This window comes from Urocitellus parryii, chromosome 5 (genome assembly GCF_045843805.1).
Source record: "Urocitellus parryii isolate mUroPar1 chromosome 5, mUroPar1.hap1, whole genome shotgun sequence".
Classification (NCBI taxonomy): domain Eukaryota; kingdom Metazoa; phylum Chordata; class Mammalia; order Rodentia; family Sciuridae; genus Urocitellus; species Urocitellus parryii.
Window position 1 is genome coordinate 100966093 of NC_135535.1, and position 19945 is coordinate 100986037.

Here is a 19945-nt window from a genome sequence, read left to right on the forward strand (position 1 = left end):
TATAGTTACACACAGTAGTTGGGTTGATCCCAACAAGCTCATACATACATAGAATTTTTATTTTAGTTCATGATCCTTTCCTTTTCTTCCCATCTTCTCTCCCCTCTGCTTTCTCCTTCTTCTACTAGACTTCCTTTGCTCATCTATTTATTCATATTTGATTGGTTCCTTTTACTTATATATAAAAGTGAAATTCCCTATGGAATATTTATATATCCCTGTGGAATATTAATACATGATTTTTAAGAATTCATTCTGCATTGCCCCCCCTCATCTACTCCTCCACACTGCCTCTCAAACTCATTTTTCCACATTCCTCATCTTCCCTTTATCTTTATGATATCCTATCCTTCCCTCTCGCTTTCCTTTATTTTACTCTAGCCTCCACATGAGAAAAAACATTCAAGTTGAGTTTCTGAATTTGTCTTATTTCATTTGGCATGATGTTCTCCATTTCTATTCATTTACTGGCAAATGCCACTATTTTATTTTTTTTTTATGGCTAAGTATAACTACATTGTGTGCTCGCACATTCATATAAATACATATATACACACACACTATAATTTTTTAATCCACTCATCTACTGTCAAGCACCTGGGTTGTAGATTCCATAATCTAGCTATTGTGAATTGTGCTGTTATAAACAGTGAAGAGACTACATTGCTACAGTATACCAATTTTAGATCTTTTGGAAAAATATCAAGCAGTGGGATAGCTAGATTAGTTAGGCTACTTCAATCTAACTTAGTATATATCCCAAACCTCAGAATGATTTACAAGTACAAAGTTCAGATGTTATACATATTAAATCTATGACTCTTATAAAAAGAGCACATAAACACCAGTACCAAACTTCTCAACACTTCATTCCCCTACAATTTGAGTTCTAGTTCCATTCAGTACAGGTCCACATTCATGGGTAGCAGCATCAGACATCACTCACCGGTAGATGCACAGACTGCATGTAGAAGGCAGCAGGAACCTGGGCTACAACAGGTGAAGAGCTAGTAGCCCCACCCTTAACCACATGTGCTGTCCCCTGCACAGAAGCAAGGGTCATCCCGGGGGCCAACGTAGGAGAACACTCCTGCAGTGCACCAGGAGCCTGGGATGAAGGTGGTGAGGAGGCCAAATGGGCCTGGCCAGGCTGCACTGTACCTGGCATCCCCCGGGAAGTAGGTACAGCAGCTGCCAGCTGTGCCAACCCCAAAGCCTGTGCCTGGGCTGTACCTGGTTGCCGGGTACCCACAACTTGCACGGGGATATGGGGTGGTGGTTGCTGGGTAGCTGACATCTTAGCAGCACTTAACTGAGGAGGTTTAATAGGTGCTACAGGTGGTTTGGACTGGATGGGAATGGGTGGCTTGGGGGTTGGGTCAGGTGGAAGGGACAGGGGTGAAGACTGAAGCATGGGCTGAACTACAAGGGTTTGAGCTTGCTGCTGGGACTGGGACGGTGGGACCTGCTGAGTAGGTGGGACCTGTGGTGGCTGAGGGGCAGTGAGGGTTGTGGCTTGCTGCTGCTGCTGCTGTTGCTGCTGCTGCTGTTGTTGTTGCTGCTGCTGTTGCTGTTGTTGTTGCTGTTGCTGCTGCTGCTGCTGAGCCAACTGGAGGTGTGTAGCTGTGTGAAGTAGCTGGGACTGACGGTGTTGGAACTGTTGCTGGTGATGAATGGCAATCTGCTGTTGGATCACTACCTGCTTCTGCTGGAGGTGGATCTGCTGCTGCTGCTGAATCAGAGAATGGGGCTGGATCTGCGTGTACGTGGCTATAGGAACAAACCCAGAATAGAACAAAGGGGAAAAAAGAACAGAAAATAATAACCCTTCAAAATTAAAAGTAAAATCATTTTCCAAGGCTTACCTAGTTTCAAACTACACTGAATAGAAATCTAGCCTGTACAGAACTTGGACATCACTTCATTCATATTCTTTCCACTAAGTCAAAACATTACTAACCACCTCTAGTGTAGATACCATAGAAAAACTCCCTGGCTCAATCAACATCCTAACTCAGTAATTTCAAACAAACTTATCCTTTTACTCTGTATTCAGGAGTACAGAGGTTGGCTCTTTCTCCATGTGATTAGACTTTGAGTTTTGCAAAGGCTGATTCTATGTTTTATTCACTTTCACACCCCTAAACAGAGTCCAGTGCTGACACACAAAAAATATTCACTGAAAGAATAAATACCAACAAAGTTAGAGACATCAATATCTTTTCATCAATGTCTCAGTTTTCAAAAATTCATCAGGTTAGGTTACCATCTAAGAACTCTGAGGAGTCAGTAGCTGCAGGCTCAGACTTTTACAGTCTCCAACCTTCCATATTTTACCAGACTATCCAGAGAACACATAAAGTATGTATAAAACATGTAATGAGAACACTGTGGAAATATAAGTGCTATAGTATTCTGTCGGGCACACCTATAATACCAGTTACTTGGGAGGCTGAGGCTGGAGGATCACAAGTTCAAGGCCAGACTGGACAGTTTTGCAAGACTCTGTCTCAAAAATAAAAAATAAAAAGGGTTGGGGATGTAGCTCAGTGGTAGAGCATCCCAAGTTCTATCCTCAGTACCTCAAAAAACCCACAAATGCTACAGTATTTAAATACATAGTTATTAGTAATGTCTAATTAACTCATTAAATTTTTGTGACCAAATTATTCAAACATACCAATGACTAAGGTATTAGAAACAAAGAAAGAAAAAAATTAACATTACCAAGGAAGATACATCTAACTATATTTTATCCACTATATCTTATCTGAAAGGAAGTATAAACTACTTACAGCTATTATTATTATGTATTCCTTTTTATCCTCATCACTGATACAGATGATCACAATTTGACTATATTAAATCATGGTTCTATTTGATAATCTTAAGTGTTCTAAAACATTTATATTATTTTGTTTTTGGTTTTTTTTTTTTTTTTTTTTTTTTTTTTTTTGGTACTGGGTATTTAACCCAGGGGTAGCCCTTTTTATTTTTTATTTTGAGTAAGGGTCTCACTAAGGTGCTTAGATCCTTGTTGAGTTCCTGAGGCTAGACTTGAACTTGTGATCCTTCTGCTTCAGCTCCAGAGTCACTGGGATTACGGGCATGAACCAACCATGCCTGGCTAAAGTATTTATATTATATCTGTCCTACATTAGACCAACTAACTACCATTAAACAGAATTAATATCCTATACTAAACTGTAAGTAACATGAGGACACAGAATCTGCTTTAGAAAGATGTATCAGCACCTCCTAGGACACAGTAGGCAATTCAGTAAGAACTGGGTTCATGAATAAGTAGAATGAGTAAACTACAGAACTCAGGGGCCTATGAAAGTAAACAAGAGTAACTTAAAACCTGATTGTTGCCTGGAAGATATAGATAAGACCTTTATCTGTTAACTATTTTCCTGTCCCTGAACTAATACACTCAAGGCTGATGTAATTAATTCTCTTTCCTTCCACTACTCCAGGGCCAAGCGAAAAAACGGGGCAAAGAAAGGTAATTTGAAAGATTTCAAATAAGTTCTGAGAGATTTATGATATTATGTGAGGTGATAACATACCTGAGCTAATGAGGGTCTGGCTGGGCGCAGGTGTAGCTGTCCGTGTCAAGTTCATGCCCACATTCTGTTGACCACTCCCATCAGCATCTGCTTTCTTGGCTGCTGCACTTTCTGCCTCTGTCTGGCTGCCCTGGCTCACAGTCACCGTTTGGGCAGCAGGCAAGGGCTGAACCACTCCTGTGCCCTTCCTGGGACAGCTTCCACCACCCATTCCTGAAGAAGGCAACTGACCCAAACCCCCTGGAGCTTGGCCACCTCCACCTGGACCCATTGGCCCTGAGAGGCTGTTTCCACTGCCTCCACCAGCTTGACTGAGGTTGAGAGATTGGCCTGAGGCCCCTGGAGAAGGCTGTGCCACAGCTAGGGCCTGGCTAGAGGCCTGAGAAAGGCTAGAGACAGGGGAGGCTCCAGGAGGTATGGCCTTCTGAGTGGAACCTTGCATTTGGGGTCCTTGAGCTGAGGCCTGTTGATTCCTCACTGCCAAGTTCTGCACCTGAAAAATATTTAAAAAACAGATTTCTCTGATTGATTAAAAAACAGCAGAGAGCTATAGTGTCTTATTCATAGCCTACCTCAACTTGTACCCCCACCTCCAACATATATTAAAGGCCTTCTAGTCTCCCAAGGAGGAACTTTGTAGATACATCTGATTTTTTAGCCTCCTCCATTCACTATTAAGACTATCATCAAATGTTATCATTTATTCCTAGAAAATCTCTTTGATTTTCCCTTTCCTCTCCATTCATTCATTCATTCAGCAGTTACTACACAGCTACACTTCAAATACTACACTAAATACTGATAATGCAGGTACGAAAGACAGTCTTTACTCCTAATAAAAACTTTCTAATAAAGAAAATTATGTAATAATACGCACAGATATAAATAAAGTTCTATGGAAACACAGAGGAGGAAAATCAAGCCACATTGGGGAGATCAAAATGACTTCCTAAAATGAGTGATATATTATCTAAAACTGTAGGTCATAGTGAAGATGGTGATGTGAAGAAATAGCTAAGAGCATTTGCAAGGACACAAACCCACAAAAGAGCACTGTACTTTCAGAAATTATAATTATTTCAGGCTGGGGATATAGCTCAGTTGGTAGGGCTTGCCCTGCATGCACAAGGTCCTGAGTTCAATCCCCAGCACCAAAACGAAAAGAAAAAGAAATTATAACTATTTCATTATGTTTGGATTGAGTTGCAGGAAGTAGAAAGAAATGAAACAAGGAAGGTAGGTTGAAGCTGGAAGCTAAAAATGTACTAGATTATTAAGGGCCTATTATGTTAAGGATAATCTGAACTTCAGTTTAGACAGCAAGTTTATGTCTTATTCATTATATAGTCCCAGCATCTATGCAGCAACTAGCACATTGTGCTCTATGAATGAGAGAAGAAATTATGACTCCCTAAATGATTATAGGAAGCCACTGAAAACACTTATCAGCACAAACATTACCAAGGGCTGGGGTCTAGTTTAGTGCACATGCACATACACACCCTGAAATCTAGAATTCCACAAGGGGAATTCCTACCATATACAACAGGATGTGTGTACAGGAATTATCACACCATCACTGTTGAGATTAACAAAAGCCTACAAACAACCCAAACTTCCATTTATAGGAGAAAAAGAAGCCAGGCATGGTGGCACATACCTGTAATCCCAGCAACTTCGGAGGCTGAGGCAAGTTCAGCAAGTTCAAAACCAGCCTCAGCAACTTAGCAAGGCCCTACTCAACTAAGTGAGACCCCATCTCAAAATTTAAAAAGTAAAAAGGGACAGGGATGTGGCTCAGTGATTAAGCACCTCTGCGTTCAATTCCCAGTTCCAAATGAAAAACAAAAAGAGAAGATGAATAAAAAAAGAAGAAAAAATGAAACAACTGTATATTCATACTATATTATATAGAAATTAAAATTAACCAACGATGGCTACAAAACTAATAGAACTTGAAAATATGCTATTAAGAAAGCATTCTCAGTCAAGATACTCTTTTGCCTACATGATCAATAAAAGTAATCGGAAAATAAGTTAAAAAAAAACATTCTTGGGCTGGGGATGTGGCTCAAGCGGTGGCACGCTCGCCTGGCACGCGTGCAGCCCGGGTTCGATCCTCAGCACCACATACCAACAAGGATGTTGTGTCCACCGAAAACTGAAAAATAAATATTCAAATTCTCTCTCTCTCTCTTAAAAAAAAAAAAAAAAAAAAAACATTCTCAGTCCAGGTGCAGTGGTGTGAACCTGTGATCCCAGCCACTGGTAGACTGAGGCAAGAGGATCTCTTGATCCCAGGAGTCCAAGGATAGTCTAGGCAACATAGAAACACACCACCACAAAGAAAAGTGTTCTCTGCCCAGCACAGTGGTGCACACCTGTAATCCCAGTGATTCAGGAGGCTGAAGCAAGAGGATCACAAATTTAAGGCCAGCTTTAGCAATTTAGCAAGACACTGTCTCAAAATAAAATTTAAAAAGCTAAGGATGTAGTTCAGTGATACACAGCCCCTGGGTTCAATCCAGTACCACCACCAAAAAAAAAAAAAAAATGTATTCTCACAAATAAAGATTATATATACAAGTGCCTCATAAATTTAAACAAAAATTGTGTGTATGTGTATATGTGTGTGTGTGTGTGCGTGTGTGTGTGTGTGTGTGTGAGAGAGAGAGAGAGAGAGAGAGAGAGAGAGAGAGAGAGAGAAGGGTGAGGGTCTGGGATTTCCTTCAAATTAATCCACAAGCAGAGGACCTAAATAGAATGGCAAAGTGCCAATAATTTTTGTCTGAAAATTTTTCATGATCAAAAGTACTTCTTCTTTTTGGTACTGGGGATTAACCTCAGGGGTGCTTTACCAATAAGCTACATCCCCAACCCTTTTTTGTTTTTCCTATTTTGAGACAAAGTCTCATTAAGTTGCTTAGGGCCTTACTAATTTGCTGAGGCTGTCCACAAACCTGTGATCCTCCTGCCTCAGCCTCCAAGATGACATTTTTAGAAATATACAGAGATGCAATAAGACTATATAAAAGGGACCCAAAGGAAGAATGAACCTAGGAATCAGAATGATTATTATCATGGGTAGGGGTAGGCAGTGTATGGAAGTAGGAACTGCTTATTACACTTTTATTTTTTGTGGTGCTGAGGATCGACTCAAGGCCTTACACATGCTAGACCAACAACATTTTATCAGCAAATTATACTCCTAGTCCACTTATTATTTTGTTACGAAATTACTGAGTAAATAAATAAAAGTGGACCAATGAGGACTATTGTAGTCAAGCACTATGAATTATCTAATTCTGTGTATCTCAGGAACAATTCTTTTTTTAATTTGTAACAATATGTTTTCTTATTTCAAAACAGTGATAGTAACATGGAAGAGGATCACAAGAAGACAAGCCTGAAGTCAAGAAGGCCATTTAGGGGGCTGGGGATGTGGCTCAAGTGGTAGCGCGCTCGCCTGGCATGCGTGCGGCCCGGGTTCGATCCTCAGCACCACATACAAACAAAGATGTTGTGTCCGCTGAGAACTAAAAAATAAATAAACATTAAACAATTCTCTCTCTCTCTCTCTCTCTCTCTCTCTCTCTCTCTCTCTTTTAAAAAAAAAAAAAAAAAAAAAGAAGGCCATTTAGGAAACTGATACAGTACGTCAGGTAAAAAATAAGAACCTGAATTCAGGTAGAAGCAGCAAAAGGGAGAATCTAGCTTTGGAAAGCAATTTACAAGAACCTTCAGGGCTGAAAAAACAAACACAACAATAACAAAACAAGAACATCAAGACTGGGCACTAGGGCACATAATATCTGGCAATTATGCCATTTTTAAAATCAGCTTCTTTCTCACAATGGCTATTTCCAACTTTCCTACTCTCCCTATACCTTAGAACCACTTTCTCAGTCAGGCATGGTGGCACACACCTGTAATTTCAGGCTGAGGCAGGAGGATTAAAAGAAGCCAGCCTCAGCAACTTAACAATTATATTTTATTTATTTCAAAATTTAAAAAAAAGGCAGGAGGGACACTGGGTGCAGTGGCACATGCCTGTAATCCCAGCAGCTTGGGAAGCTGAGCCAGAAAGATCATGGGTTCAAAGGCAGCCTCAGCAACTTGGCGAGGCACTAAGCAACTCAGCAAGACCCTGTTTCCAAATAAAAATATAAAAGAGGGGTGGGGATGTGGTTCAGTAGTTAAGCACCCCTGGACTCAATCCCTGGTACAAAAAAAGAAAGAACCACTTTCTCTTCTTACTCTAAACCTCTGCAGAGAACATAAAAACCATTATATGAACACTACCTCATCACAGTTTTACCACCCAATATATACATTTACCAGCATGTATCTCCTTCCTTTCCCCTTCTCTCCTTCCTCCTAAAGGGAAATCCTTCTCTATGCTCTGGGTCCATCTATTCCTGTCTTCTCAGCAAGTTTATCACAGAAATTATCTCGGTCTCTTCAACCTCCCCTTCTCTATCAGCCCCTCGAATCTCTGAACAAGACATTCCCTTTCCCCAGTTTTGTCCTCCTTCCCCAACAATGCTAAATTCTTGTGTACCTTAATTGTACTCAATCCCACTATCCACTCATTCCTCAAATTCATACAATTTTGGATTCAACCCCCCTCCAACTCTACTGAAGCAGCTGTCCCTCCGCATAAATAAATCCATCCATCTTCTCATATTCAAAAGAGATGAGCACTCCCCTACACATATATTTCCATCTTGTATCATCTTATTCCCTTTTCTTCATGACACTAAGGAGTCCAGATTTTCCTATCCATCATTCCTGTTTCTCTATATCAGCCCATTCCTCTCTAACCAACCTTGAACTGCTTTAGTAAGGGTTCATCCTAACCCTCAGGGCTCCCTATCCCATGTTCTTCTCTTTAATCCATACCATCTCCCTAAGAAATTGTAAACATTACCTTGGCTGCAATTATTATCTATATGTCTACTCCTTTCACATGTCTACTTCAGACCCAGACCTCTGAATGTAAGAACCATATATTGCTATCTCAATATCTCTTCACGTGGCTCACATTCACCTCAAGTCTTCATGTCCAAACCTAAACTTCACTCTAAATCCAGTTCTCCAATGTCCATCTTATGAACATTATCAACAGCCATCCATCCGACTGCTAGACAAGAGCTTGGAGCCAACATCTCCCTCAATTTCCCTGTCTACTGAAACAGTTCACCTTCTTCTATGACTCTTCTAAGTTATTCTCAAATCTATACATTTCTGTTCTACTCCATTGTTACACACCTAATCCAAACACCATCTATCTCCTAAACTGTTCTAACACTGTTATTCTCCCTATTCACACACCATTTTATTTAGTGTCCACAGAGGAGTACACACGGTTTTTCAAAAAAGACCTCTCCCCATTACTTCCATGTTTTAAATCTTTCTACAGCTTCCTATTACCCTTTACAAAAAGCTCAAAAGCCTAATTACAGCCACCAAGGCCCTGTAAGATGAGGTTCCTCCCACTTGTCTAGCCCCCTTTGCCAAATGTCAGCAAAACAAGCCTTCTTTTGATTCTTCAAATAAACCAAGTTCCTTCCCTCCTCAGGACCTTTAGACATAACATTCTCCTGGCCTTCAACACTCTCCCACATCCATACCTGGCAAACTTCAATAGTCTCTAATTTAAATGTCACCTCTTTGATTTCTATCCCCCATCCCTTATTCTGAGAGCACCCTGTATTTTGCAGAAAGCAATTATGACACCATTCACTAAATGGTGTTTAACATCTACTGCTTTGATGGCTATAATTTCCATAAACATAGTGATCATGACTTTGCTGGGCCTCCAAGGCTAAGAATGTGTGATATGTCAACAACAGTTAACACTCTTAAATATTATGTCCAGGCACTGTTCAAGCAGTTGCACACATCAACTCAATTTGTCCTTCATACACACTATCAGGCAGGTATATTATAATACCTAGTTTATAGATAAAGAAACCATAGCAGAAAGATGCCAGGTCACTTGCCCATGGGCACAGTAAGTAATGGAGCTAGAATCTGGTCCAAACAACAGAGCACATTGTAACCACTACCATCTGTCCCTCAACATATTGATACCCCAGGATTTGATGAATGAATGAACTGATAAATGAAAAAACTGGACATGGAAGGAGAACAGCCTTATTCTTGGCTCCCACTGTTATTAGCAAAATCTGAAACAAAGACTATATAACTAGCTGACCAAGGTCTTCAAGCAGGTTTCCTAATGTCTTTTATCCAGGCACATGCTTTGTTCCTCAATAATTTTTTTCTTTCTCTTCTTTTCCAATTCTGGGGATTGAACTCTAGGCCTCACACATTCTAGGCAAATGTTCTACCACTGAGCTGTATCCCTAGTCCTTTTTATTTCTTATTTTGAGACAGGGTTTCACTAAATTGCTCAGGCTAGTCTCAAATTTGTGATCTTCCTGCCTCGGCCTCCTGAGTAGCTGTGATTACAAATGTGTAACACCACATCTGGCCTTAATGATTCTTCTTAAAGAACTTTCTTATCCTGTAATCTGCTGTAAAATATCACTAATGGTCCCTACAGCCTATGAAGTTGACTACAATCTCCTATTCTTGGATTTTAGGTTGCTCATTAGCACTGACTACTTCCACCACAGGCCTATTATCTCTCCTTTATCCTCATCTCTACCCTTCCACATACACTCATATTTACACATATGACCTATACCCTAACACTTGGTGCTCTCTCTCGTTTTCTCCTCATTCCAAATCAAATCCTACCCAGCCTTTTTAAGGTAATTCAGGTATCCTGCAACCAAGTCTTCACTATAAACTTGTGGTACACTCAAAATTAATACCATTTACCTGAGTGCTTTTGTTCTCCAACCTCTTTGAAGACTTGACATATCCCTTTTTGATCCTCCAAAATTTCTAATACATATTTGAGTGTATCAATAAAAAGGGCTCAATATTACTTACTGATAGACTAAAAGAATGAAATAATCATTATCAAATCCTACTTTGATAATGTATCCAATAAGCTAAAAAAATAAAATATATGTATTTTGGAAATAAGTCATAGAGAGTAATGGTAAAGAAGACTTTTATTAGAGAAAAAAATGAACAGAAGATTAAAAGTTGAGAAAGACAGTAAGAGACATGAGCAGAAGACATGATCGAAAGTTCAAATATTCCTTCAGCAACTCAGCCAGGTCTGCTTCTCGTGTAACAACAGAATTCCCTCGACCATTCCTTATCTTCAGGAGACATTATTATGGGAAAGAATTAAGACTGAATAAAACTGAACCACCAAGGACTACAAGTATAGTCTGGAAATTTATCCTGTATTCAAAGTAAGACTCGCCAGATCCACAGAGCTCTTTTCAGACAATTCTATCCTTTCTAAATCAAGTCAACCCAAAAGCTTTAAAGAATTCACATTTTATAGGGATTAATGAAAGGGAAAACAACACACAAAAAAATAAGAGTTCTGAAAAGCAATAATGGGGCAGAGGGTGGTCCCTAGTCTAGGCCATTCCCTTCATCCTTCCCAGAGCCCATCCACAGTAAAGTGGTTGCCACTGACCTGATCTGCATCTGCATGAACTCCAGGAGACTGAGCGGATGGCACCTCCTGCTGGACTGCAGCCACTGCCCCATTAGGCATCAGGATAAGTTGGGAGGCTAGAGGCACATTCCGGCCCAGGGTCCGGTTTACCTGCAATAGGTTTCCCAGCTGTGGCTGGCAAGGAGAGGAGGAAGAAGAAGAGCAAAGAAGAAAAGAGTAGACAGAAGAAATAGAAGGGAAGGACCACAAGAAAAAATAAACAGCAGATATTAAATAGCTAAGCCCTGTCCCTTTCCACACCAACCCAGGAATCTCTTATTCTCCATACGTATGTATGTATATGTGTGTGTGTGTATATATATATATGTATGTGTGTGTGTGTGTATATATATATATATATATATATATATATATATATATATGTAAAATAAGTCATCCAGGAAAAAAAAAACCTAGAATGTACAGAAAATTATGGATTGATAACAAAGACTCAAACATCAAAGAAGCTGAAACAAGGGTCTTAGAATGAGTTAGTAGATAAGCTGAAAGACAACCCTTAACAATTTGTATACTTAAATCACAGGTTTAAAAGTTAGACTACATCTAACACTAATTTAGCCAAATATTAGTTTAGAGTCTCAATATAATCTGCAGGCTACCTGTGAATACTGAGCATCATCACTTCAAGGGTAAATTAAGACATGGGAAGTAGATCAACTTGTCTCAAAACATCTGGGTAACCAAAGTTACATAAAAGTTTTCAGGTTGAGGATGTAGCTCAGTGGTCAAGTGCTTGTCTAGCATCGTAAGATTCTGGTGTTGATCCCCAGCACCACAAAACAACAAATAAATACATAAACAAATAAATAAAATTGCTCTTACTCAAGTCCTTAGCATGGAAAGTATGAATAGGAACTTATGTCCCCAAGACAACAGTTACTATGTCTACAGCTTACCCGCAGATACATCTGGGCCTGGGACTGGTTGAGAGGTGGGGAAGTAGTATTCCCCAGCAGCACGGATTGAGTCAAGGTGGTGGCACTGGGAGAGCTCACACTCTGTGATCGGCTAATAAGCTGGGCAGCTGACGTGGTGGCCAGATTAATCTGCATGACACAAAAGAATCCAGACTAAGGATTTGGGAGAAGTAAAAGGAAAGTTACATGACTGACAAATTCAGAGTGACCCAGTCAATAAATGAATATCTCACTCTCAAGGAGTCAGAGGGAAATGCATAATAACTTCCTATCCAAAACTGTTATCCTGGCTACCCTGGTATAACCAAAGTCAAAAATAAAATAAAGATGGGTCTGGTGGGTGGCACACGCCTGTAATCCCAGTGACTCAGGACCTGACGAAGAAGGATCGAAAGTTCAAGGTCAGCCTCATCAACTTAGTTAGGCCTAAGCAAGTCGGTGAGATTCTATCTCAAAATAAAGAACACGGAATGTAACTCAGCATCAATGGGTTCAATCCACAGTACCAATAAATAAATAAGTAGATAGATAGATAGATAGATAGATAGATCCTAACCACTTGTGTTAATACTTGAGAAGGCAAAAATATGCAATGGCACCAGGCATGGTGGCACACACCTGTAATCCCAGCAACTCACAAGGCTGAGAAAGAGAATCTCAAGATTGAGGCCAGCTTTGGCAAGTTAGTGAGACTCTGCCTCACCAAAAAAAAAAAAAAAAAAAAAGAAAGAAAAGAAAGGATTAAAATCGGCTGTGGATGTAGTTCAGTGGTAAAGCACCCTGGGTTTAATCCCCAGGACCCCAACACACAAAAAGGTAATAAAATACTAATGAAATAAAACATATTTCATTTCTTTCTAACAGAGCCCCTTTCCTTTATCTTCTTTTCTTCATCAGTGTTTTCTTTTTCCTTCCTTAGGTTCCTTGTTAAAGATTCCTGTACAGATGCAAGCTGGTTATCTTCCCTTTTAGTACTAATATGTTCTGTATTAGAATAGTAAATATCCACTTGATGGCTCAATAAACACCCTCAAATCAACTATGCTAAGTAGTTTAACCCAGGGACAAGGGCTCAGTGAGAGAGGCAGTACTCACTGAGGCCTGAGTGGTGGTAGTCTGCTGCTGTGCAGTGCTGGTGTTTGGGGAGCTGGCTTGCCGACTAGCAGCAATCGTGGCCTATTAAAGTGGAAGGGAAACAAGAAATAGTACAGACAATGAAAAAGATGTTCTCAGTCTTACAGTAATAAATCACAGACATAACAGAGTATGGGAATAACAGAGTATGGGAAAGTATATTCACTAACCCAACAACCCTCGCATAACCCTCCTGGAGCAGCAGGCAACCTGTCTTCTTGTTCCCACTTTCTTTTAGGTGGATAAAAAACTTTTAGACAGGTCACATCATGAGTCAATAATAAATACAAGGTATAGGTGTCCAATATTAATATAATGTGAGCCAAGTATATAATTGTCTACTATGTACAATTTTTCAAAAAGTAAAAAAAGCAAGGGACATTAACTTCACTAACTTATTTTCCCCAATATATCTAAAATATTATCATTTCAATGTGTAATTAGTATTAAAATATTACTGAGATATTTTACATTCTTTTTGTCATTCTATGTCTTCAAAGTCGAAAATCTTAGACCTCATCTTAATTCGGACTAAAGACATTTCAAGCATTCAGAACAGGTCAAGAACATAGCCACTCTACCTCTAAAAGGTGATTCCCCCCAGTTCTTACTGCAACTGCAGAAACTAAGATGTATCCGTGCTCCTATAAAAGCACAGGAAGCAAAGGAGACTTTGCCCCTAGTCTGGCTTAGTGAGGATGCAATATTCCCCAAAAGTCCCCTACCCACCCATGGTACCTATCCCCTCCCTCTTGGGTCAGCTGGCTGCTGACCTCTCACCTGCTGGACGGCAGCCAAGCTATGCAGCTGAGCATTACTGAGCTGCTGCTGGAGCATGAACTGGTGGAAATACTGAGCTGCATTGGGCTGCCGCTGCAATGCCTGCAGAGCCTAGGAGAAGACAGGATGCAACAGTTAGAACAAATCACTCCTTAACTCCTATTCTACTCAAATCATTGTACTAGTGTGAAAGATAGCCATGGGAAGGAGAAAAACCAAAGAGAAGGGAGATTGGGCTAAATCATCTGATTTATCCATTTTTATATTAAAACTAGCAAGTCTATGTAGATCTCTAAAAACTGGAGAAACAACTAATTCTATGGTCTACCCTCATATATAAAGAAAAGAGTACATTTCATATGAATTCGTATGTCCAATGTGAGACCTAGAAATATATGATGTAGCAAGGACCAACAGGTTGAAAATAAACAGGATATCAATTAACATAAAGAAAAGAAGAAAATAAGCCAGGTGCAGTGGCACATGCCTGTAATCCTAGAGACTCGGGAGACTGAGGCAGGAGGATAGAAAGTTCAAGGTCAGCCTCAGCAACTTAGTAAAACCCCGTCTCAAAATAAAAAATAAAAAGGGCTGGGGATGTAGCTTATGGTAATTCCTAATACCAAAAGAAAAAAGAAGAAAGTGAAAGTCCATATTCTAGGCATATAGTAAAGAGCCATTAGGGGTTAGAAATAATAGAAAATTAATTAGTGGCTTCTGAAAGATTCTATCAGGTAAAATTTTCAATTGACAATTTCAAATACCAACAATATGATATTAAGGATGCTTATGAAAATGTTATTGGTAGTTCAGTTTTTGTGTTAACTAGATTTTACTACATTCTTATTCTTTAATAATTACAACATTCTGCCAGGAATGGAGGTACACATCTGTAAATGGGAGGTTGAGACAGGGGGATAGTAAGTTGGGGACTAGCCTGGATAACTTAGCAAGACCCTAACTTAAAATAGAAAGTAAAATAAGAAAGAGAGAGAGAAAGAAAAGGTCTGGGGCTGTATTATAGCCCTGGGTTCAACTGCCAGTACCCTCTCAAATTTTAATAATAATAATTACAACTATTCTAATTACATTCATAGTTATTGTAGCAAGAAAAATCTTTTAAGTAAAAGGCCTCAATCCCCAATAGAATTTTTAAATTTTTAAATTGAAATTTGTTATTTATCTAAAAATAAATCTTTAAAGAGGTCCACGAGGGCTAGGGCTATGGCTCAGTGGTAGCACACTTGCCTGGCACATGTAAGACACTGGGTTCGATTCTCAAGACCACATATAAATAAATCAAGGTCTATCAACAACTAAAATATATAATATATATATATATATATAAATATATATATGTATATATTTTTTATTATTAAAAAAAAGAGAGCAGGTCCATGACACCTCTCCATTCTTCAGGGTAATTTACAAGAACAGTCAAAGGTAAAATCATGAAAAGAAATAGTTAGTTTGAATCTAGCTAGATGGCTGAATACTAGTTTAAAAAAAAAAAAATCCTTAGTTGAAAAACTGAATTTCTCTCTCTGTTTGTCCCAACTTTTCTCAGAGCTGGAAGAAGCCTTAGTCATCACCTAATCCAACTGACTCCCTCCAACTTGCTTAAAAGAAACTAAAAACAATTACCTTTCAGCATCTTTGCCTACACAAGCCCATATTCACAGATCCTAGCCCCTCAGACTTCAGCCTCACCTGCACTGCTTGTCGTTCATACAGGGACATTTGAGCTATCTGGGGCCGAGAGCTGCCCCCTGAGCTGGAACTCCCATTGGTGGAGCTGGAGTTCTGCTCGCTCTCAGTCTCCATGATAGTGTTCCAGGGTCCCCAAGGGTGGTGGTCTGAGCCAAGACCTAGATGGAAGGAGTAAAGGATTAAAATTTACACCTTGATAATGAACTGTTTTTTTCATGTTATTATTCAAGACCACAGTAAATTCATAAGTTATCTAAAAATCTTTCTTTTAGAGAAAACTCTAAAATTCCCCAATCTACAATACAATCTCAACAGCCCCACCCCACCACCTTTTAAAGCTATTAATTGTCTCAAAGGAAATAATCTTTGCATGCTTGTCATTAAATAAAATCACCAGAAAGCAACATGGTACTCAGAAATGGTAAAGCCACTTAACACCAGCTTCGCACTTTTTAAGTTTAAAATTTCCCCAGACTTGCTGCTGTCTTATTTTTATCTTCACCTACATCATTGTCATCTTAGCAATGGTCATCATTTACAGTAAAGCTTCTAGCTGCCTTCTTTCACTGGGTTAGATGCTTGATCTGTATTATATCTCACGGTGCTATAAAGTAAAATATTATTGTCCCTGTTTTATAATTGTCAATATAAAGTTTTTCTGAGTATCAAATCTTTACATTAGGGGCTGGAGATATGGCTCAAGTAGTAGCACGCTTGCCTGGCATACATGAGGCACTGGGTTCGATCCTCAGCACCACATAAAAATAAAATAAAGATATTGTGTCCATCTAAAGCTAAAAAATAAATATTTTAAAAAATCTTTACATTAGTACATATCTTCTTCTAGTCAAAAAATCTGTGATTAAAGCAGTACTATTCACTGAGTATGAGCAATCATTATCCTCATGTCAAGGAGGAGGGCCTGAAGATGTTAAATGGATCATGGAAGGGTATAAAACTTGGAAGCAGAAGAGTTAGCCCTCAGTCTATAAAGCACAAATTGTTACCTGGCTTCAGTCCATACTACTAATAACATCACCTCAAACCATGTCATTTTTCCTCCTTACATACCTCAGTTTCTGGATTTGTAAAGGTTTCATACTGATTGAACTATGTCATCTTAACAGGTTAAACATTAAATATATAACAATGAAAATCTTCAAAAAAAGTAATATTCACCTTTTAGTTTTTATCAAAGTGTCAGAATTTAGCCTCTCAGAACTACACTAAATTTGCAAAACCCATATGTAAATACTACTGAGAACCAAGCAAAGAGACAGGAGATGAAAAGAAATATTCTTCCAAAGCAGCACTAAATGACAACATGGATTGCTGCTCATTCTTATTTTTCTTCCTCTTTTAAACTTGCACACTTTATTCTCTACTTTTGAGGCACTAAGCCACTAGATATAACAGGTCACCAAAGCACTATTTGGTTTAGGCATGTAAACATCAAACCAGAATTTCTACTAAGGGCTGTCAGCAGTTTTATTAGGGTGAACAGATTTATCTTAGAAATTGCATCCTGGGGCTGGGGATGTGGCTCAGCGGTAGCGCGCTCGCCTGGCGTGCGTGCGGCCCGGGTTCGATCCTCAGCACCACATACCAACAAAGATGTTGTGTCCGCCGAGAACTAAAAAATAAATATTAAAAATTCTCTCTCTCTCTCTCTCTCTCTCTCTCTCTCTCTCTCTCCTCTCTCACTCTCTCTTTAAAAAAAAAAAAAGAAATTGCATCCAAAACAAACAAACAAACAAGCAAAGAAAATAAAATTAAACCAGCTGGCCTTGGCAATAAAATTATGATTTTTCCTTACTCCATTCCCAATGTCATCCAATCACATCATTATTCCCCAAGAATACCCATCTCTTCTGTTTCCTTTAGAAATAGCAAATATCACTGCAAACATGGATATAACCCAAAAAGTACAAAGGAGAAATCATATCAGCTTCAACTCCAGTCTACCTTCTCCCCACATCTTTTGCCAAAATATCAAAGCACTAAACAGATACAGACCCATGAATCCTCATTATCAGCATGTGAAGAAAAAAAGTGGGTAAGGATTAGAGGCAGCACGGCATAGTTGTATAGAATTTTTTGGACTTAGTTCACTGGACTGAGATACATAAGACCCCAAATTAGCTATAGATGGGACAATTCCTATGCTTGTATAAAAATGCTCAATAACTCATTTCCCCCAAAATGGAAGTTTAATTAATATTTTTTTTTCAGACTGTGAAATAGAAATAAAGGAGCCAACTTAAAAGTCTTTCTATGGGGGGAAAACTCATCAAATGGATCCTGGGCACATAAATCTATGATCAATGTTGTGACTGCAAGATTAAATACAGAAAGTGAAGACAACAAACAGTATGGGAGGCGCAATGAACTGAAAATTTCGGAATTAAACCGAAAGGGGGGGGGGCCTGACATACAGAGGACTTTAGAGTAGCTAAGCCTTGGTCATGTTGGAAGGTAGCATTAGGGTGTGCATGTGTTCAGCTGGGTAGGCGCACAGACCTACCGAAGCTAGAAGAGGAAACTGAGGTAGACCTGGTACTGGGCTTAATTGGTTCAGGAATTGGAGGAAGTCAATTATCTCTAAGCATAAAACTCTATCTTGCAGAAAGAATGGAGCATGAGAAGGGAGGTGAGAGAGGGAGGGTGGTTCAGGGAAGACTGTGCCAAAGAAATGGAAGTAATCTACGGAATAAGGATAACAGACGCCCAGGAGTTCTTGCTTTATACAGAACCTTAATGAAAATGCCGGTCCAAAGAGAAATCAAATACACCGAGGGAAGGGAGCAAATACAGTGCCAGCAGTGAACAGATTTAAGCGAGCAGGGGCAGGCAGGAGGGACACAAAAGTCAAGGAATTGGAGACTGAGGAACCCAGCGGACCATGAAAAGCAGGGAGGTAACTAGAAAACATGCTCGCATGGAAGGACCAAAGTCAGAGAGGGTAAAAATGAATGGGAAAATGAGCAGTCAGAGGCAACAGGGGTGACGGACAGACAGCACTAAGCACAGCGAAATGAATAGCAATTATACTTGGACAGGCAGAGCCAAAAGACGGTAGAGCTAAGCGCTGGAGGTAGGCAGGGAAAGCAACTGGGGGAGGTACCTGGGGCGTTACACAGACGGAGGTGGCTGAAGAAACATCCCCGCGCAGCCAAGCCCCCAGAGGTCCTGCCCCTCCCCGGCCCGCGGTCGCCCGGTTACCTTCGCGCCGGGCTGCGTACCCGAGTCCTCGCGGGGGGCGTCCACCTCATGTGCCGGGGTCCCCAGTCGCCAGGCTGGGCGGGGGGCTTGCTCGGCCTCCGCGGCGGGCTCCCCTCGCCTCCTCCCCTTCCTGGAGGGGCGGGGGCGCCGAGGGCGGGGTGGGAGGTGCCCTGTGCGGCCGCCGCTCCCCGCCCCTCCCGCCGCTCCGGGTGCCGGCCCGGCCGCGGCTCTGCCAGGCCTGGGGGCTCGCTCCGGGCCTGTCACTTCCTGCCGGGCCGAGAGGGTGGGGGATGCAGGCCGGGGGCTGCGGGCCGGGCTGGAGGAGGGGGCTGGTGGGGAGGTGCTTCCGGGGCAGCCGGACCCCTCCCCCGACCCTCCCCCTCCCCTCGGCGCCCTCCGCCCCCCTCCCGCGCGTCCCTCGTTTCCTGCCGGCGCCCGTTGCCATGACGACGCCGCTCCCGGGCCTCTGCGCTCTAGGCCCCGAGGTTTTTTCCTCTCTCGCTCTTTCTCCTCTTTTTTTCCCCCCTTCTTTCTCTCCGAATGCTGCTCCTTGGTTGGGAGGAGAAATCGAGAAAGTGCTGGCCTCTAGTGGGGAACTCACCTCTCTGAGAGGAGAGGGAGATGGAGAAGGGAGGGAAGTGACGTGAAAGGGGGAAAAGAAGGTATTTTCTGGAGCTTCTGGGAATAAGGGATAGAAAGAAAGGATCAAAGGGACTAACTGGAGTGGGAGAAAGCAAGCAACGATCTTAGAGAAACGATAGTTTGGGGGAAAGAAATAAAGCAGAGAAAAGAAGAGAGAAAGAAAGAAAAACTTGAGGGAAAAGAAGGAAAGAAAAAGATTGAGGGAAAAGAGAATGTTGTTTAATCCCTCTCAACTCCAAGAAGGCGGGAAAGAATGCTGCGCAGAAACAGTGAACCCTTTAGGAGTTAACATTCAAAAGCAGCAACTTGCTTTGAATAACATTTAAGTCAGCAATTTCAGGGATATTTGTATG

At 40.7% G+C, this 19945-nt stretch overlaps 2 protein-coding genes across 4 annotated transcripts in view; one reads left to right on the forward strand and one right to left on the reverse strand.

The window, feature by feature from the left end:
* The window catches only part of M6pr (mannose-6-phosphate receptor, cation dependent), a 24345-nt gene extending 17273 nt beyond the window's left edge, over positions 1-7072 (forward strand). The window contains exons 7-8 of the mRNA XM_026379311.2: positions 3480-3508; positions 6942-7072. Of these exons, the coding sequence (XP_026235096.1) occupies positions 3480-3508; positions 6942-7029 (117 nt within the window). The 3' untranslated portion in view covers positions 7030-7072. The remainder of the gene's footprint in view (positions 1-3479; positions 3509-6941) is intronic.
* Positions 1-19160, reverse strand: part of Phc1 (polyhomeotic homolog 1) — a 26394-nt gene extending 7234 nt beyond the window's left edge. Inside the window, exons 1-8 of one of the 3 annotated variants that reach the window (XM_026379309.2) lie at positions 18971-19160; positions 15729-15886; positions 14019-14129; positions 13200-13280; positions 12084-12233; positions 11146-11301; positions 3573-4065; positions 947-1770 (exon numbers count right to left, since the gene is read on the reverse strand). In XM_026379309.2, the coding sequence (XP_026235094.2) occupies positions 947-1770; positions 3573-4065; positions 11146-11301; positions 12084-12233; positions 13200-13280; positions 14019-14129; positions 15729-15842 (1929 nt within the window). In that variant the 5' untranslated portion in view covers positions 15843-15886; positions 18971-19160. Of the gene's footprint in view, positions 1-946; positions 1771-3572; positions 4066-11145; positions 11302-12083; positions 12234-13199; positions 13281-14018; positions 14130-15728; positions 15887-18950 lie in introns of all 3 variants that reach the window. The other 2 variants (XM_026379307.2, XM_026379308.2) reach the window with 2 other exon arrangements.
* Positions 19161-19945: the final 785 nt, after the last annotated feature.